This window comes from Haliotis rufescens, unplaced genomic scaffold, assembly GCF_023055435.1.
Source record: "Haliotis rufescens isolate VD_foot unplaced genomic scaffold, xgHalRufe1.0.p SCAF_3, whole genome shotgun sequence".
In the NCBI taxonomy this organism is placed as follows: domain Eukaryota; kingdom Metazoa; phylum Mollusca; class Gastropoda; order Lepetellida; family Haliotidae; genus Haliotis; species Haliotis rufescens.
In genome coordinates, this window is record NW_025964001.1 from 17,186,443 (window position 1) to 17,208,446 (window position 22,004).

The following is a 22,004-nucleotide window of genomic DNA, read 5'->3' on the forward strand; positions in this document are numbered from 1 at the left end:
GTGTGATGTTTTCCAGATACATGTTACGGTCAGTGTGATGTGTTCCAGAAATATGCCACTATCTGTGTGATGTGTTCCTTATACATGTCACGGTCTGTTTGATGTGTTCCAGATATATGCCACTATCTGTGTGCTGTTTTCCAGATACATGTTACGGTCTGTGTGATGTGTTCCAGATATATGCCACTATCTGTGTGATGTTTTCCACATACATGTCACGGTCAGTGTGATGTGTTCCAGATATATGTTACGATCTGTGTGATGTGTTCCAGATATATGCCACTATCTGTGTGATGTTTTCCACATACATGTCACGGTCAGTGTGATGTGTTCCAGATATATGCCACTATCTGTGTGCTGTTTTCCAGATACATGTTACGGTCTGTGTGATGTGTTCCAGATATATGCCACTATCTGTGTGATGTTTTCCACATACATGTCACGGTCAGTGTGATGTGTTCCAGATATATGCCACTATCTGTGTGCTGTTTTCCAGATACATGTTACGGTCTGTGTGATGTGTTCCAGATATATGCCACTATCTGTGTGATGTTTTCCAGATACATGTTACGGCCAGTGTGATGTGTTCCAGATATATGTTACGATCTGTGTGATGTGTTCCAGATATATGTTACGGTCTGTGTGATATGTTACGGTCTGTGTGATGTGTTCCAGATATATATATAACGGTCTGTGTGGTGTGTTCCAGATATATGTTACGATCTGTGTGATGTGTTCCAGATATATGTTACGATCAGTGTGATGTGTTCCAGATATATATAACGGTCTGTGTGGTGTGTTCCAGATATATGTTACGATCTGTGTGATGTGTTCCAGATATATGTTACGGTCAGTGTGATGTGTTCAAGATATATGTTACGGTCTGTGTGGTGTGTTCCAGACATATGTTACTGTCTATGTGATGTGTTCCAGATATATGTTACGGTCTGTGTGCTGTGTTCCAGATATATGTTACGGTCAGTGTGATGTGTTCCAGACATATGTTACGGTCAGTGTGATGTGCTCCAGACATATGTTACGGTCTGTGTGATGTGTTCCAGATATATGTCACTGCCTGTGTGATGTGTTCTAGATATATGTCACCACCTGTGTAATGTGTTCTAGATATATGTCACCACCTGTGTAATGTGTTCTAGATATATGTCACCACCTGTGTAATGTGTTCTAGATATATGTCACCACCTGTGTAATGTGTTCTACATATATGTCACCACCTGTGTCATGTGTTCCAGATATATGCCACTATCTTTGTAATGTGTTCCAGATATATGTCACTGTCTGTGTAATGTGTTCCAGATATGTCACGGCCATGTCCACAACATTGCCACCTCCGCATTACGCTGTCTTGGGAGAATTCTAATTGACTAATAAATAATCCAATGAATATAGGCCTATGACGACACAGTTCTCTATGCAGAGTTGTGTACCTTAGCCGTGTCAGGATTCCCACGGATTCAAATCCAAGATTCGCACCGACTATGCCCTACCGTCTGTCATTGCATGGCCATGCTAGTGGTTTCACTGAAGTGGCACACGTCTGCATCTACGTCACTCCTACATTGAGCTGACACGCCATGACACGTAAAAGATATTGCTCAAAGCGGCGTTAAACCAAACTCATTCACTGCCTCGTATCCATTCAATCTCATTAAAATCAGATCTTAGTTCTCGTTATCGCTGAACAAAGATCTGAGGACATCCCATTGCGGGTCACATCAGAACGACCTTTCACCCAACCAATCGGAGCCTCGCTTACCAGATCATGAAAGTGACAAACGAAATGTGTTTTCTAATCATGCAACCTCAAAATATTTGACAGAGGGGTATTCCGAACGACACTTACGGGTTTTATGATTATATCCATACAATCTAGACCATCTGTGACCCATTATAGAATGTTCTTTTTAACAGTTTTAATTTTTTAAAATCGAGAATACGTCGAAATATGTTTCGAAGCGAAGCCGCCAGTTTGAACCTAGCGCCGTAAAGCTCGAGAAAGCTGCCCTCTGATTGGCTAATGTCGATTTCTTGTCATTCATTTCATTGATCGGTCAACGTTCGCGAAAGGTCGTTCTGACGTGACCCTTAATGAGATGTCCTCGGATCTTTGTTTAGCGGTAGCGAAAACTAAGATCTGATTTTAATGAGATTGGTATCCATAAGGCATTTAGTCTTTGAGAGTATTGTGCAGACCTAGTTGTAACATGTCTTATTTGAATGGGTTATAGTGACTGAATTAGCGAGTTAATCTGTGTCGCTTAGATTACACATGCATATGGAAATAAGCTTAAGAGTATAAGCGTACATATAGAAAATAGATGACCGGCTTCTGAGGATATGTGGTACGCTATAATGCTCAGACAATGCTATACAAGCTATGTATTACTTCCCATCTATGAAGGCGTGTCTTAATACCAAATCCAAAGCCAGGCACCTGCTATATTAATGCAGGAAGTAAACCGTATGTTTGTTTGTTAATGCAACGTCGCACTCAGCAGTATACTAGCTTTATGAGCGGTCTGTAAATAAACGAGTCTAGACCAGGCCATTAAGTGACTGACATCATGAGCATCGATCTTCACAACTGGGATACGGTGACCTACATCATCTAAGTCTCCCGCCTGACCACCATAAAGCCGCGTGACGAGTGGGGGTGGGTTCTCTTTATCACCAGAATGAAAACCTAATTCTGACCCCCTAAAGGCGAAAGACAAACGCAAATGAAAGAACAGTGACAAAGTTTAAAGTGCAAGACGATATTTGTATTTGCTGTTTGAGTACTTGCGACTGTAAGTAATAATGTGTCATTAGTTTCATGTATAAATGTTAATAAAATGGAATGTCAGTAAAATACACACAGATCCAGAAATCGATTAATAATCAAATATCTTTCAAGAAACAAAATAAAAAATAAAACTATGAAAAAAGTAAATATAAACACAAAATACATACAACTGTCATATTGTTCCGTATATAATATGAACTAAACTCATGTAACAAATCACGAGTTTAGTTAGAAAATAAGTAAAAAATACCCGATATGTATATATATGTACATACTTAAACACAAACATGTTCATTCTGTAATAAGTGTCTCAGCATGATTATGATAACAGCAATTAACTACAATAGGTACACGCATGGTATTGGTTGGTTGGTTGCTTTGTTCTTTAACGCCGCATATTCCAGCTATATGACGGCGGTCTGTAAATAATCGAGTCTCGATCAGACAACCCAGTGATTAATATCATGAGCATCGATCCACGCAATTGGGATCGATGACATGCATCAACCAAGTCAGTGAGTCTGACCACCCGATCCCGTTAGTCGCCTTTTACGACAAGCATGGGTTGCGGAAGACCTATTCTACCCCGGAATCTTCACGGGTCCGCATGGTATGAGTGTGTGAGTGAATGTTACTTTACGCCGCATCCAGCACTATCAGGCTATATCACGGGGTCTGTAAAGAATCGTGTCTATGTCAAGAAAATATACATTCCAGGTACCCCGCCTTCTTGACCATTTCTATTGTTAACGACTATATAGAATTAGAGGGACATTACTGTGTAACCGAGGATTAATCAGGATATTTCTTAACACGAACGATTCAATAAGAACCGCACCGTCCGGATTAACAAGGTTATAATGTATCATAAAATTACATTCATTAGGTTTAATGTTAATGTATAGTTCTTCATTTGGGTGCTTCCATTGCAACATCGTACATACATGAGTACAGTCTTAAACATACACAGTACATCGACTCGTGCTCGATAGCACTTCCGAATATTCGATTGGGACTTCTCAAACAAGTCCCTGAATGCTTACAGTTTGCAGTTGCGTATACGTGAAGCGTCGCATCCCGTGGCTATGAAATAAACATAAATATATAGAGCATATTTCACGAGACACATAGAATATCCTGATTATTATATTCTTTTTGTGTAGATGTCCACCGGAAAATTGATTTATTGAATTACAAATGTTAAACTTTGAAATGTAAATTATTCCTTCCTAACACGAAGGGATGTTTCACCTCCCCTTGTAATTGCGACTTAAAAGGTAATTCCGGGTTTGCAAAATCTTAAAACATATAAAGAAAAGTAACAAGTCATGGCAATTGTTCGTCGTACATTGGTATATGACTAAATACAAAATCAACTTAAACAAAGATTTTCTTGAAATCTAGGAGAATGCACGCTGGTAAAATAACAAAAATCGCGCTTCGCGAGACGAACAGTCTCGATTGACGAGTTAAATGAGAAATTTACAGTTTATAACAAAACATTTTCAGCGAAAAATAGCAAACGGCCAGCAGCGACATTAACTTAATAAATGACCATCTGTTAATTAAAAGGAAGTCAACAGTTTCTGTACAGGCTAGACATTGACGATAAGGGGAGACAATTTGCGGTGAATTGACTTTTGTATGGCAATAGTTCAGTCAAAGTGTTATGTTCACTGCAGTGAAATATCAAGTGTTACGTTTACTGCAGTGAAATATCAAGTCTTTACTTCACTGCAAGGAAAATATCACCTTCACAACTTAGGAAAACTCTGAAGTATATAATGATACAGGATTTTAACACCTCTTAACAAATAACATTATCCTAAAACAATAAAATTGAAAACTTAATTAAAGTTAAAATGTTAAAATTAACTTAAAATGTTTGATTGATGGAATAAACGTTTCATCGCCCTTTTCTGTGTGAGTGATCTACTCGGTGTGGTTCTTCATGCGTCAGAGACTGTTCTTGCTAGGCTGTACACATCGTCGCCTCCTTGTGAAGCAGGGTCTTCTGAGGAGTTGGCATTTCCCCTGTCGGTAACGAAAGGTAAATTGTAATAATCAGCATCATCAACAGCTTGAGCATGAGTGTTTCCAGTGTTGCTATAGACAGGATGAGCCTTTCCATGCGTTGCATTGGCCTCCTCCGTGTCGTTGATAAAATGGTAGGTGTCGTCAACATCTTCCCCATCATCCTCACCGTCCTCTGATACAGCGTTAAGAACATCTGTATGACTGTAATCATCCAGGCTTGGTCGTTGTTGTCGGTGTCGTGTGGTGTCGTAATTATTGTCAGCGTCATGGTCTCCCTGTCCTATATGGCTGTAAGTGTTGTCACCAATCTTCATATGACGGTCCCGTGATACTGGGTCACAAGCATCTGTTTTAGACGGATGAATCAATCTGTCATAAGTACCAGTTCCTGTGAGTTTCTTTCCCGGGGTCATGTCTTGCCCAAGTGTGTTGTAGGGAGCCTCTAGCATTGTCGTATCTCTGCTATGTTCGTCTATGGCACGGGACAGGGTATAGACATTGTCCTGATCGACCTCTCCAGCGAGATGATAGATGCCAGCGTTGTCATCATCTCTTGTTCCATCAACCTCAACGTCCCTGGCACGAGGAACAGCGTAGTCTGGTTGTTCTGTATTCTGGTAATGTGCAACAGGCTTTCTGGACACCGGGTGCTTGCCTGTAGTTTTACTCATGCCTACTTTGGGAACCACATACTGACCATTGTCCGGCAGCTGTTGAGAACCTGAAACGGCATCACTATTTTCCACAGGCTTAATGTTATAGTAATCTCTCTGTTTCTCTATCTCGGGGTCCTGTCGTGACGACCCATTGGCGTGGTTGTTTGGTGTCACTCTGGCGACAGGCACGACAGAGTAATATGGAGAACTGTCGGAGGACACAGGCATTTCAAGGCCGACTGGGACTCTTGTTGGAGCAGCAGCTTCTGAGTACGTGGCATTGTCCGCAGCATAATTGAAGTGAACGTTGTGGCAAGTTGAAACAGACCGTTTGTCTTTGAAGCACAGACGCCTCTGTCTGAAGTTGAGAATATTCATTTTCATATGCAAAATCTGCACACCTACCGTATCATGTGCATCTTAGAAATGAATGTACGTAGTCAGATATTTGCTGATAATACATCAGAGCTCTGAGAAAAGTTTATGACCTTATATACAGCGATACAATTAGAATGCAACATAATGAACACTTGAACAAAAATTATGATGATACAAACGTAAATTTGAAAAAATCGACCTAACACTATGTTTGTTAAAGAATTGACTTTCATTTCATCAGTTCATTCGAGTATGAACCTTCTTGGGGTGATAGACAAACTGTATGAACGTCAGAGCGTGCGACTACATACAATGTTTGGCCCTCACTCTGTGAAGGTTCCTACTGCAATGAACTCAGTGGCTGTGAATGTCAATTCTATATTACCTTTTACACCTCGAAGGATGTTTACACAGTTTCATGTAAACTTCATGTTTACACTGACAGCCATACAACATTTAGTTCCATAAAATAAGAGGGGACATGGGCGAATGTATGTCCAAATTGTTCATATCTTTTGAAGTTTGGTTACATCATATATATTTAAATAATATCATCATTAGATGAGACACATATGTATAGAAGTACCTAAGTAAGTCACTGTGACATAAACGTGACGGGAGATATTTACAAGTTGCTCATGAACAAGTGTTGATTACAAGCGTTAATCATAATTGATCATCTGGCTGACCAAGGAAAGGTGATAATATAAATGTGTTAAATAGAAACTAAGGCAAATACATAGATTGCTGTAGACTGTCAGTCAGATTAGTCACGGATGGAGACGATAGTTCGGGTGTACACTACGATGGGCCATAGCGAGGATGTTCGTCTAATGGAAAAGCCGTAACTTTAACATAAACAAATTAAATACAATTTGAAACTATGTACACTTAACTGCTAACCAAATCAAGAGCTGATGACAACTTTCAGTTCTTAAAGTACAATCAATATACCAGTTAACGACTGTTTGCATACCTGTATGATACAAGGAGTAGAATGAGAGAAACACAGATAACCGCTGCAGCAATGGAACAACCAACATAGATACCTGAAAAAGGATATATGGTGTAATGAACGTTTCTCTTTCACGAACCAGCTCTCATTTTCAAATTAAACCTTCGTTAATTGGTTGTTAAGTATCTCCTTTCTACACTGACAGAACCCTGAACCGACCACTTCTCTGACAACGGAAGTAGTGTGTGGCATATTTTGGTGGTGTCTAATTACTCACTCATGCATGCGCACCATTTATAATATATTAGTCTTAAAGGTTGGTATAGATCTTATATACTTTCTGTCATTGAAGGGGGAGTTGTTACTGTTATAGATCTAATATACTTCCTGTTATTGACGACAGAGAGATTTACATCTAAGTTCTTATCATCCCAGATATATTGCTATGATACCAAATAACCTTTACCAACATTGCCGTTGTTCGAATGTCGTTCAGAGTCGGCCGCACCTTCCAGTTTTGATTTCTTTGTTGTGGTCCTGTGAGTGGAAGAGGGATGCACAACGTCTGATGTTGACAAAGGATCAATGTGTGGCGGTGTAGGCGAGTTTGTGGAATGTGTCGACATCCGAGTTGGTGGTTTTGTAGTTCTTACTTTCACTGAAGGATAGATATTACATTGTTTTCAACAATCCTGAAATTTGTATAACATATGCTTAGTTGTTGAGTTGAACCATAAGAATCCGATGTTTAATCGCTGAAATGGTTAGTTAAACCTCGAGGCGAGGAACTGACCATTTCAACGATTAACCATCGGAATCCGATTTGTTTAACTTTATTAAACCATGGCCAACATTCATAGCATCTAAACATCTTACAAAATATTGTTTTGTTAAAGATAATTCGTAAGATATTCAGGAACTCGAAACTTGACTGTGAGAATGCTGTGTGAGTTGGTCTTGTGTGATGCACGTGAAATATGTTCCCCGAGCCTTCGCACGTGCACCTCGCACTTTGCCGACTTGGGTGTTTAAATGCAAGTCGCAATGCAAGTATAGCATTCATTGTGGGTCAACTCGAACACATTTATCAATCACCAAAATATTACTTGCTCATGTCGATGGGCCTATTATGAGCAAACATAGACCTGATCAAGATAATAGTAATTTCTTTTTTTAATCTGTTTGTTTCGTTGAACGAAAACCTAAAGGTACAATGCATTGAGTAACGTAAAACGTACTGCATAAAACACAGTTCATGAACGGATAAACTACTAGTTCTTATGTATGTAAATATTTAGTTGTTCATTTCATACAATCTCTAACACGTCACCGTAGCAGAAGGCTACCTCAGCCTTTGGTGCGGACTTCGCGGGTTCGAATCCAGCTGGGGGCATGGGTGACCCAGTCGTCTAAGGCGCCGCGATTCGCTGTGCAGAGTTGCGTCCCTGGGGCACGCTAGATTGTTGGTTCAAATCCCGGTTAGCCCCGATTATGTTTCTAGGTTTGTCAGCACCATACCCGTGCTCGTGGGTTTCACCGATGTGAAACGTCTGAGACCTGCATCACTTCGGGCTTTCCTCTCACATTAAGCTGAAACTGGAATACTGTTCCAAGCGGCGTTAAACCCAACTCACTCACTCGAATCCAGCTGGTGACATACGTTTTTCATGAAGGTAAATGAAAAAAGAAGTTCCGTCATTGCTAAGTAGTGTTTTTAACTGACGATTCAGTCAGTTAATGCACGGTCAACGAAAAAGGTACCATGGTATAATAAATGTTAATAAAATACAACATATAGTTTGTTGTTCATAAATGTTAAGATTCCACTATGCACTGCTCATCGGTGGATTGTGTTGGCCTCCTTGTTGGTGGTTTTATTGTTCTTAATGTCACTGAAGGATAAATATACGTATCCTTTACAACCATGTTTGAAAGTAAACCTCCACATGAAACAAATAATACATAACAATCACCAGATACAGACAAGTTAGTAGCAATTTGGATTTAGTCGGAAAGTTATACATATTTTTTTACATGTAGCAATATAAGTCTAATTGTTGTTGGAATAAACAGATATCACAGTGTAAATAGAGGTAGAAGTTAAAAGACCGATTACCTTTTTCACAAATAGATAGGTGTTTGCTCTGACACTCTAACCAGTGGAACTGTACACTGTTGTAGTACGTCTTCCACACCGCCAGGCATGTAGGTAGAACAGCACCAACACCGAAGTAGTCGTCGGCTGTGAGCAGCATATCACTACCTGGCGGAACAATGTTGTTGTAATCTGTCATTTTCTTAATAATATAAGTTTATTTAATATCAATTCTCAATACATGTAAGCGGGGAGGCATATTATTAACACCCTTTACATTGAAAAGTATTGAAGAGTGTTCCGTAAGTGTTGGTAATTCTCAGAATTAATATATGGTTTAAGTTAGATTCAAGGTCCAAATAAAACTCTTCAGAAAATATAGTGTTCTTGACGTGATAAGAAACCGGTATTTAATGGGATTCGGAGACCTTTTGCACTCAACTGACAGGACCCGCTGGTCGTGCGTTCAAGTCGATAATTCGTTCATAACGGACGTCAGTTTTAATTAAACTGCCGATCAAAAGAAAGAATACATGTGAGATTGTGAATAGGTTTCAATACCTTGGCTAAGGAAACTCAAAGGCAGGTTGGAAACAATTGCCCTAACACACCCTACATCATCTGACTGTTTGAAGGCCACCATTTTGAGAAAGTATTTTTCGCGAAAGTTATATAAAACAGTGTTTTTTTTATAACAGCACGAGATGATAATATATAGAGGGTATAAAATGTAAGCGGTTGGCCCCCAAAGCATCTCAGCTGATAAAAGAATGCAAGAAAAAAGCCAAGATTATCAGTTTGGGGTCTTGGGATGGCGCTGATAGGGGCTACGTAGGTCCACATTGCAAGAACGCTCCGTTGCAGCTGACCATTGCCAGCGACACCACCATATCGGGCACACCAGGGACAGGCCACGAAGCGGTTGGCCACGTGTGACCACCCCACAAGAGGACCGCCATTTGCGCACTTTACATCTGCGGTGACGTCATCGGCGTTGACGGGACTTGGACGCCGCATCAGCAGACACATACTGTCAATACAATTACGTGCTTAAGGAATGCGGGCCTATAGACCCCACTGTGGAATGGCCTTGACCTGCAATTTGATTCAACTTTGTCTTCAGGTTGAACTTGTTCTATCCTGTTGGTCGGAGGCGGGTATATCGACGGAGAGGTGAACGATTGCCTCCAGGGTTCATCCAAGAGGTTGACCCGTTTGGAAGCTGTGAATGTCATGGTGTGGGTGGTATTTGTGGTGAAAGGAAGGCATCATCCGTGGACAACGTTACAGGTTTGTCATTCTACAGCCAGTTGTCCTTCTTTTTCTCAGAAGACAGCCCCAAGGGATACTGTTCCAGGTCCCACATTGCTCGAATCATCCAGGGATTTCTCAGCATCTGTAACGTATCCGTGTTGCCCTGCCCGTCATCCCCAGCCGACCGCTCACAAATAGAACATCTCTGGGATCATATGCATCTTGGACGACAGATAATACACAACCTGTCCAAACCTGCCGAACAACGTACAAAAGCTGGGATATGCGTTATTGGAGGAGTGGGATCGCATACTCATTGACGTCATCCGATAGCTTACGCCATTACGCCATGAGGCCTCGTGTCTTTGCCTATCTGGGCGCCTGAGGAGGTCACACAATATATTAGTGCCATTACCGAGGTGCTATGGAAGCATTCAGTAGCTGTGTTATCAGATTTTCATTATCAGGGTTTCTTTTGTGAAAAGTGACAAAATGGGTTTTATTGCTTTTTTAATTTCATCATGAAATTGTATTTTTGCTTGTTGTACAAGATGAATGATCAAATTTGAAATGTGTACATTTTCTGCTTTTCGTTTCTTGATCATTCCAAGTCGATGTATACTTTCTTTTGATCAGTAATTTATAACCATCTTTGTGAATTTCACTGAAGCGGGAAATCGCGTCACACACAGGTAAGGGATCATGAAGATCATATGGCGTGACACTTACCGTTATTCCATTTCTTTACAGAAATTCTTTGGAGACCAATCCAGTAAGTTTCTCTGTACCCGGACAGTTCCACTATTGCCTGAGTCAGATGCTCGATGTTTCCATGTGTAACTTTTACCAAGTCACACTTCTGGTTTGATGCATAAAAGGTACGATGTGCGTGTGATAAGCAAACATTTCCACGACAGGTCCATGTCCACCGGTTCTCAACTGTTATATCAAATATTGCATTCTTGTTGAATGGTTTGGAATCATTATTCCTAAACAGATATGTTCATATAGTTTGTACATTAGTTAAAGCGCTAGAATAGAATATAAGCTGGCAAACAAAATTCAAAAGTCATTTCGAGCGAATTATCAGAATATTTAAGCCATATAGAGAAGCCATAAGAGAACACATTATATATACATTGACGTCATTAACAGTAAAACAGCAAGGTAAAGCAATAGATTCGTAATAAAGCAAACTAAATAGATACATTTCTTATAGAAACATCCATGCTCTATGATACATATGATAAACGTTTGTAATGTTAACGTTTACGTACATTTAGAAAATATTTCGGAATCGGTGAAATTGTTTTCAGACTATTCAAGATGTCTTTTTGTTAGTTTTATAAATATGATAATGCCATGTGACCTTAAAATATCACACATATCACAATCCATTTAAGGTGTTTTTATAAAGTAAATACATTACAACCATAACTAAACGTGACTTTATAATTTACATGTACAGGATGTTGAAGCCGAGGAAACTGCGTTGGATATTCTGGTCAGCCTGGGTCACTTACCAATGTGTCTGGTAATGTTCTTCTCACAAGCCGATCTCCTGGTAGTATAACAATTGCTTTCCAGGGACACTGTATGGTAGTAGGTAGTAGGTAATAGGTTGCCATGCGTGTAAGAATAGGGATTGTTAATATTTGGCCACGTTTTGCTCACACTGATAAAACCGCATTTGCTATCAAAACTTGGAATAGCCCTGATGCTTTCTGAAAAAGAATAAATTCTTTTCATTTTCATGTTATCGTCAACGTCTTTAGGCTACTTCTTATAGTAGTAGAGACAGTAAGAATAGAATTGTGCATGTGTGCACTGTGCATGTGTCCTTAGCTCTCTGGTAGGACGCGTAAAATGACGTTGTACCACGGCAACAGCGATTTTGTAATCAAATAGATATACGCACGTGAACTCCATTTGCTTTACATTAAACACAATATAACACATTACCCCTAGAATGTTCAAAGGCACATGCAACGTGTCCTTACCGAACGCATCTTTTATTAGATAGACACTTCCCCTGGACAGTTCCTCTTGACAGAACACGAAGACTGTGGCGTCTATATCCTATCTACTCTAAGATGACGTAAGTTAGATAAATTCATACATGTAAGTGAGTGAGTATGGTTTTACGCCGCTTTTAGTAATATTCCAGCAATATCGGGAATCGAACCCGGGTCTTTGGCGTGACGAGCGAACGCTTTAACCACTAGGCTACCCGACCGCCCCTCATACATGTAACAAGAATGTCTAACAGAGGTGTTATGGTATAGAATACCAATCAAATATATATGTTTTTCAAATTATTTTCGTTACTCTTTGTGATCACCTTGTTTGTACACAGAAATTCCATCTTCATCACCGCAGTATTCGTCATAGTTTCCTGGACATCTCACTCCAAAGTGAAAGGACGGTATGCCATGCACAAAGTTTCCCAGACAGTAGCAGTCATTTCCCTTGAAATGTAAGGAAGATACGCATGAAACAATAGGGTGATGTGATTAATCGATTTCATTTCTAGATCTAGTGTCGCCTGCCGCGATTTTGCCTACATATTGCTAAATGCGGCGTAAAACCTACTCACTCACTGAAAACTCAAAAGTGATATCAACTCGATTTGCTATTCATGAAACAAATGTATGTTTCTTGCTTTATTAAGATTAATAATGTGTTCACTTTATTCCTACATGTAACATATATCAATGATAATTAAATCGCCATTTTGCCCCATGCAAACTTAGAGTGTTTTATAGGAAATGTGTTCTATTTCCTGTGTGGACAGAATGCGGTGATGCTGGGAAAGTGAACTTTGTCAATAGCTCTTTGAATACTACATCTGCACGCTTATTTCTTTCAGTTCGTGCTGGTAATGTATGTATATGATTCACACAGTGCTAAATAAAACCGCTCGAAGTCACCTAACTGTAATTCTGTAACCATCATGATGAAAACTCAATGATGATGTTTTTCGCTAGAAAAATGAATATTTATTGAGCGCACTATGCAGTTTATGTCATTAATGTAAGTAATACCCTTATATTAGCTGGAAAGGCTTGCCTTTTTGTAAATACTAGCACATTTGCAGTTATCTTCGTTAATTAATTATCGCGATATTTCGTGATTCTAATTCAAGTGGCCGGGACTAAAGTGCTTTAAACTAAATGTTTTAGCACTAATGACCTTGTTCAAGTCAGAGTTCAACACTCACCCGTAGTCCAAGTATTGATTTTCCGCAATATTGATGGCAGGTTAAAGCTGAATTTCCCTCCAGAGTCGAGTTTTGCCTAAATGTGGGCAAAGGCAAATAGCCTACATAAGTGTACAGATTCGATTGATCGGCTGAAATGAAAAACAAATGTATTTCTTTGAATTATGTAGTTGTGTTGCAACGGTGTGTGTGCTATCGTCTGATTGAGAGCAAATTAAAGTGTCACATTCTTATCGTTTGTTGTCAAACGAATGCATCTGAAGAGAGTTTGAATATGGCAACATGTTATGATGCTTGGCTTGGCTCGTTTAAGCTGAAAGTGCTCGCCAATAAAAGGAAAAGTTCAACTTATTACGACCTGTATGTTGAATTCTTAGAGTTGAACTTTTCAATTTAATCGCGAACGCGTTACATTATTGCTGTAACTTTATGAGGTCACGTACAGCATTTTCTTACACATGTTTTGGTGAGAACCCATTTGAGATAACTGGTATCAAACAGATGTGTGATATCGAATTCCAGGCCTGTGATTGGCTACTCCATGGTGATGACCTGAGGCCAGATAATGACGGACTACTTTCCTGATTGTAAGTCATTCATAAGTTGCTCGTGCTTCTGTCGAATGTTCACGTACGTCTGTCTTGAACGTTATGTTATTTTTATTTAGAGTGTAAACCCCCGGGATGCCACAGCGACATATAATTATGTCCCTCCTCTTCAACACTCACTTTTTCGAATAAAATTTAAAATGCATCACCACACTAATACACATCACAGTTTTGAATTCTAGGGGAAATTCCCCACTTCTGTGACATAATCCACTGTCATTTTAGGCAAAGCAAAATTACTTAAGGTGACCTCTGAAAAAGTTAGGTACATCGTAAATCATCACCACTTACGGCGTTATTTACGAGTTAGAGTTGAACTTTTCAATTTAATGGCGAACGCGTTACATTATTGCTGTAACTTCATGAGGTCACGTAGAGCATTTTCTTACCCACCTTTTGGTGAGAAACCCATTTGAGATAACTGGTATCAAACAGATGTGTGATATCGAATTCCAGGCCTGTGATTGGCTACACCATGGTGACGGACTACTTTCCTGATTGTAAGTCATTTCACGTACCGTGTGTTTAGAAATCTAAATATCGGATATTTACACGAAGAATTGAATTTCAAAAATAGCATATTAGTGATCACGAGTATCTGGTTTTCATCAAATCACTAATCACAATTATAAAAAGGTCGCCGATAAGCTTAGAATCGATTAGAATGTTTTGGAAAATACGCAAACACCAACGCCGAAGTGTACGTTCCGCCATTATTTGATAGTGTTTACAAAATCACGTTTCACGTATGCCGGTTATGAGATCTCGTATATTTCAAACTCAATGCCATGTGGTCTTTGTCACCAAGGCAAATTATCTAGATGAAATCAAGCGAACTAACCTTGATGTGGAAACGAACACTGCGCTCGGCCTACTTGTTGAGATGTAAACAAAGCAAAATTCAGATTTTACACTGTGTAGCAATATCTCCTATTCTGAGAGATCCATTCATCTCATTGTTGCATACTTTGGCTCCCGCGTTTGAGACTATTAATGGGAAGAATTATCGTAGCACATTTTATGGAATTACACATATATACACTACAATATTCAGGTAAATTCCACAGAAATCGTAAAAGTTTCCGTCCTGAAGAAAACATAAAACAATTAATAGTAGGCAGATTGTTTCTGATTACTTACATGACACATTTATGTACGATCCCTCAATCAACGAAAATCCTCCTCTGAAAATCCCGCGCACTGTTGTCAGTGAACACGCCATTTTGTAAAAGTCGGTCACCGGTAGTGATGTCATACGGAAGGAATCATTGTTGTACATATTTGGTAATGTCTTTGAGGTGAAAATTATTAACTCGGCATCATTACGGCCCATTATTTATTAATGGTAAGCAGAACGTCGGAAGACGTCACTATTGACCGTTGTGTTATGTATTAATGCGCCACTGCGATCATGAGAACAGACAAAATGCATCGATTCGATGCAAAAAAGTGCGATTTTAGGAAACAGATTACTGCACTCGTGCCTGTCAGATTCCATTTATTAGATACGTTTTGAAACAACTCGTTGTAAGATAAATGGTATCTGACAGGCACTTATGTAGTGATCTCTGTATCTGTTACGTATGCCTAGAAGAGGCTCGATTTAGAAAGGTGAACCTTTTGATTTGCTGGAGGCTGCTTTTGCCTAGAGATAACCCGTTAAGAAAATATCGACGATGAGTCATTCTACCATGACATTTTAGAATCCTGCATCCTGCGGATGACAACATTAAATTTGTAGTCGGGGCATTTCTTTTGCAAACTCACGCGTTTGATGTTACTGATCTTACTTCTTTAAAGTTGCTAACGTGTTGCGGTTACTTCATTATAAATAGAATGTGTGGCAATGTAGTTTTGTTGAGGAACAATTAGAGTGTATTGTAAAATTCAGCAACATCAACACGACATGAATTTTGCCGCTACTGTAGCACCCACTATGACGTCATGTCTACCGCGTCATAATTGCCATCTGTAGAACGTTATGACGTCATTATTGTTGTGTAACTTTAGAACCAAACATTATAAAGGTCGCTTCATGTTCTCTGGGCATGTCGGTTTGAATAATGCTTACAAAATATCTGCCAACGTGGTTTTAGTGTATCTCATCAACGTGGTTCATGTATTATAGTGGCAGTTATGGTTTGGGTAAATATTAGGCTAAACCGATGACACATCACTAATCATGTCCGCCATAACCAAGTGTGTCCTGATAGAATGGAGATATGCCAATCTATACTGAACAAGAAATGCTAGGGATCGTAAATATTTGTGGGAATACTTTTTTGGGCAGTGAAGGCATTTCATTAAAATATCCCCGAAAGTATTCATGATTCTTAACTTTTTTTGTCAAGTATGTATTCGAATTTTCTAAATTGAAAACACACTAAATTTATCTCCCAAATGACTACAATGAAATGGTGACTAATACATAATTCTACGAGGCGACAAACGGGATGGGGGGTCAAGCCCGCTGACTTGGTTGATGCATGTCATTGTATCCCAATTGCGTGGAACGATGCTCATGATGTCAATCACTGGATTGTCTGGTCCAGACCCGATTATTTACAGACCGCCGTCATATAGCTGGAATATTGCTGAGTGGGGTGTTAAACAACAAACAAACAAACAACATCATTCTAACCACGTAGTCTGACGTATGTATATTTGATAGAATGTTCTCACAAAAACAACATGAGATAATCAACAAAATATTCAACAAATTCTTACCTGTCCAAATCCATGTAGGATATTTCACTGCTCCGATCCAGTAATAGGTTCCCCAGTTCATCTGTCCAAGGAGAGCTCCAGGAAGGTTTTGTGACTGCGGTATGTACAGGTTTCCACCGAACTGTGAACACCCCGACTGTGCTGCATCCCACCAGTTTATCCGTCTATTCCCAACGTTATAGTCTGAATGTGTTGTGTCTTCATTGACTGCAGGATCCAGCCAGAAGGCTGCAATCCAACAACAATATATATATCATGGTACGTCACCTTTACAAATGAAGAATGTATGGCTAATCTGGTAACCGATAGCCATGCAAATCCTTTTATATCTATTGTTTAGGCTAGACCACAATTCCTGGAGTAATTCATGTCCAAATGATAAGTCTTAAAATAATTTGGGGGAAAATATAACATCATGTACTATCGTTAATATCGAAAGCACACATGGACACATGTTTTAAAGTTTTTTAAAAAACCGTTGTTGGTGTCTTTTTTTGTTATGTAAATTATATATACCAGGGTTTTTTAACCACGTATACCATTTGCATGGCATTTGTTCACAGGCTTTCCTTTTATCACACAAAAGTGAGTTTCGTTTCATCTATGTATGCATCCACGCAGTAAGGTCCTTGTGTATTGTGTAAATATGTTTATCGACCACATGGCGGAACATGCAGCAAATCTTCCTCGAAAGTTACTGACACATTTTATGACTTTGTGTCTTACATTTGTGTTTGCAATAACTTCAAGTCCTGAAAGGAATCATTGAAATATCGTCATCAGTCAGGATGTGGAACAGGGTCACCATCACGACCTATTAGCCGATTCGTTATCATATATATATATTGGTGACGTCCTAGTATTGTTTAAATCATCCATTTGTGAACCCGAATGGACTGTTGGTTGTCAGTTATTTCTGAACCCACATTTCAATTAATGTACAGATGTAATATTGACGGAACTATATTGTTTTGTTTTGACACACAATATATTCACAAATTCGCAGCGGGGCTCAACTCACGTCGTTTGAATTCAGGATGTGTAATAGATTAGACGAAATAGGAAACGGCAAAACAATATAGAATGACTGAAATTTAACTAATATCTACTTTAATATATTTGTATAAACCTTAAAGGCTTCGAAGATGGTATGTTTAATGTTGTGTTACATTATGTTAGCTAATACGATGTTTATGTGAAGTAATTAGATGCCCTTTTTATGAGATAAAGAAAAACATCCTTATCCTTGTTCAGGGCTCTACATTACATAATATCCCCGTCAGCATGTTTTCAAAACAAGAAAACGATTGATATAATAATATAATAATATGACAGTTCATCCACCAGCAGCAGAGAACATACTAGTATTCAATGTGTATCACACAAGGCCGACTCACACAGTTTAAATACAGACTACACAAGGTTCTGGTTTATTTGTCAAATTGTTTCCCCAAAAGAATGCTTTGTCAAAGTCTAATAGTAAGTTTAACAAAGTATTCATGTGTTTTATGTTAGAGAACATACTGTAACTCTCGGTTCGTGAAAAGAATGGCCTTGTCTTGGGAGCACGGAGATCCCATCTACGAACCGACAATTACTTTTATGGTTTCCTTAACGTAAATACTTGTTAAAATCAAATAGTACCTAGAAGTGTGTATAGGCATATACGTACTGCCGAAACCTTCTGTTTTCTTTATTAACCTATGTGATATTAATAAAAAGGACCGAGGTGTTGTTATTGTGTTGGCAACCATGCATAATGAGTTGCCACCAAGCTGCATTAGACCCTATTGTTGTCCCAAGTGGCTTCAATAATATCTGACAATTATTGTTTGTCATTGCAGTGTCTGTAAAGGGTGCAACCAATGGGGCATGATAGCTCCCCTTTTCGCGAACTTCTTGTATCATAAGTATTTGATAGTGATTTATAAAAAACATGTTTATGATATGGTCGGAAGCGCACATTTGACTATGCTTTCAGAAGAGATTCCTTACGATATATGAATGGATTCTGTCGCAATTTATTTTTCAAGAAAGATGTTGTATCTACGTTTCTAAGAAGCCATGCCCACAGGCTGCATTTGGATGAAAAACGCCACCAGGCAGCATATTTCCGCGGGCCTCAAAGGGAAGAGGTATTCTCTCGGAAATGGCTAAAATTGGTTAACCAGCTGTCACATCCAGTATCTTATACTGAAAGTGCTAACTCTAACAGCCATCCACACGGGCATGGTGTCAACGTTAGGGAATGAAGCTCCATCCCTTGCCAGTGTAAAGAGGAAGGTAGCGGAATTCAAGAGTGGAGGAGAGATCGTCGAATATCATCCAAGATCAGGAAGACATTCGAACAACTGCCACCGGGAAAAGAAATGTTGACAAAGTTCATAATTATGGATGATCGACCACTCATAACACATCACACATCACATAGACAATACATAGCAAATACAGTAGGCTTCTCTCATGAAAGAGATGAGAACATTCTGAGGAATGAAGTGGGCATGACAACATAGGTTACAAAGCAATCCTGTTGGTGGATAAACCTTCCGAAACGTCAGTCCATTCATGGACTATATTTTGTTAATCTGCCTTGGCAAATGCGTGGGAATATCGAGGCTAAACGTCGTGGAAAAGCAACAAGCACGCGTATGGTGCTGACAAATCTAAAAACATAAACGGGGCGAACCGGGATTCGAACCCACAATCATAGGTTTCTAGAGTGCCCGAGGCACGTAACTCCGCACAGCGAATTGCGGCGGCAAAGACGACTTGGCCACCCATGCCCCTGAGGTTATATCAACCGTTCAAGTGCAGTTCAGAGGAAACGTTTATCAGACACCTTGCGCAAACATTGTGTGCTGTACACATGTTGTGATCCTGGTGACACAAATACCAAATCTGCCATGTCAGTACTGCAGGCGAAGGAAAGTATAATATAATCTCGTCATGAATTCTAATCTTGTTTGTTCAAGTGTATGGATGTGTAAGGGCCTCGATCTTCGGTTGTATGTATGTATGTCTCACTGCGTATTGTTGTGCGTGTCCTTATCTCACTGTTTGACTGTATTTGGTAATGGTGTATGTGTCCACGCTCGTATGTGAAATGGTGTATGTGCGCGCTTGCGTGTGGGTGGGTTTGGGTAGGTGGGGTAATGGTGTGTGTATGACTATCTCAAATGGCTGAGGTAACGAGTGGCGTTTTGAACAAACCCGTGCCTGTTACTATTTCAGACAGGATCCTTGTTATGAATCAAAGCATCATCTTTCACCTTTTTACCTTTACTACTTCTACATCCGCATAACATGAACACATAAGCACGTAAATTGTGATATACTTACTTAAGTTCTCAGAGATGACGAACTTTAAACAAAGGCAGTTGAGAATGAAAACTAAGAATATCCAGGAAAAGTACACAGAACCTGTGTTCCCCGCAGACGCCATGTTGTATTTCAACCAGGAAGTTAACACGGGGACAAGGACGTTAAAGCTTATCTCGAGACCCTGTTCGTTGTAGAAAATAAAGTATTTGACTCTTATCAGATTTATACTTCTTCTTTTTCTTTTGTATGTCAATATGAATCACTCTGGGTTGAGCTTGGGGAAATGGATGACTGTCTATTTTGTTAATAGCCATGAATTATAAATTCGGATGTAACAAACGTTGGCAGGAACGAATAAGATAATGGTTCAATGAAACTTTTAATATTTCAACTCTATTGGATTAGTTACTTCAATTTGTATTGTAACTTTAACTGAATGCATGATTGAATAATGCAATGGATATGTATGGTATTTAAATTATTCATGGTGAGAAAATAAAATGTATTTGAACTATGTGAGACATACAGAAACGATTGTTTGCACGTAACATGTAACAAATATTCTTGTAACATTAAAGTAACCAGGCAGTAAAACTGAAAATCTGAGGTGACTCTCGAGAACATGGTGTCATCACTACAATTCTACCGTTGTTCGCGAACATGCGGTGCCAAAATTATAGCTCTACATTTATTCACGATCACCCGGTGTGATCGCTGCAACTTAAAAGCTGCTCAAGAATACATTCTGTACCCACGGTACGTTTACAGTAATTCACGAACACCTGGTGTCATTTCCACACCTTGCCGCCTGTTAACGGACACCTGGTGTCATCACCTTAACTTAAGTTGTTAAAGAACACATTATTTACCTACGGGAAGTTAACCATTGTTTTTGAACACGAGATGGTGTCATTAACATAACTTACCGTTGTTCACGAACACATGGTGTCACAGGTTAACTTTACATTGATTCTTTTTTAAGGTTATTTTTTCCTGGCAAAAGCCCACCCAAACATTGTTAATTTATGTGCCCTCTGGAGACCTGACAGTGTTCAAGGAAGCTGCTTACTCTGTGGTCTACACGAAGTCGACCTTCTAACACACGCCCTGTGTCAGTGTGAGACTTTATGCATGTATCGAGAGATGCTGTGGTGTGACATCATCAACATTGGTCCTGTCGAACTCAGTGTCCAACTCCAAGATAGATCCGACTCTCAATCCATGTAAAATCTCTCCTCTTCCCTGTTAACTTATAACTTGTTTTGTATTCTCCTATGGAGGAATAATAGTATATATATGCCTTGTAAACTCAACCCTGTCAAAGCGTGTTTTCAATGGCTCTTTTCGAAGTCAAGATCGGCTCGGTTTGGATAGCGGTATAGCGACTGCGCGAGAGATCAAAGTTCCTATGTCCGTTGATTTAACTCAGAGCAACATTTCATCTCAGGCACGTGATGTGCAGTGACATGATTTATGGATACGCTCCCTGACGTTGCGATGCTGGATGTCAAATGGCAGCCGCCATTACGTTTTGAAATGTGAACAACATACGATTCTTAAGGTAATAACATGTTCGTCGAAGGATTGCCATCGATGATGGCAAATTCATGTTCTTTGGTTAAATACCCAGCTACCGGGATCTAACGGTCATGGTCGCTGACTTGGACATAAAGCGACATAACCCTTTCCATATCCAATAGAAATTTCTGCATTTATCAAGATGTAGTCATCCTCATGGACATAAACTGTAATCCCCTTTTTGATGATATGTTTCTTTATGCACGTGAATCGGAATTTCTGCTCGGACTGGCAAAGTCAAAACAAGGTTATTTGATCAAGAATACTAACTTCAGTGCATGTAAGCCGTCTGTTGTTCAGTCTGTACCTGAAGCTATCAAGTAAGACCTGACTCCATCCACGCTGTGACTCATTGAACTCAACACGCTG

At 39.4% G+C, this 22,004-nt stretch overlaps 1 protein-coding gene across 2 annotated transcripts; it reads right to left on the reverse strand.

The window, feature by feature from the left end:
* Nucleotides 1–3,317: 3,317 nt before the first annotated feature.
* On the reverse strand, nucleotides 3,318–20,182 carry LOC124111981. 2 transcript variants are annotated; one of them, XM_048403839.1, is made up of 10 exons: nucleotides 20,076–20,182; nucleotides 16,737–16,964; nucleotides 13,402–13,532; nucleotides 12,523–12,649; nucleotides 11,705–11,905; nucleotides 10,911–11,120; nucleotides 8,949–9,095; nucleotides 7,341–7,490; nucleotides 6,854–6,926; nucleotides 3,318–5,857 (listed from the first exon to the last, which is right to left on the reverse strand). In XM_048403839.1, the coding sequence occupies exons 1-10, from the start codon at nucleotides 20,176–20,178 to the stop codon at nucleotides 4,756–4,758; spliced, it is 2,472 nt and encodes an 823-aa protein (XP_048259796.1). In that variant the 5' UTR covers nucleotides 20,179–20,182; the 3' UTR covers nucleotides 3,318–4,755. The 2 variants fall into 2 exon arrangements, with proteins under 2 accessions (XP_048259796.1, XP_048259795.1); XM_048403838.1 differs by having other exon boundaries at nucleotides 7,299–7,490.
* Nucleotides 20,183–22,004: the final 1,822 nt, after the last annotated feature.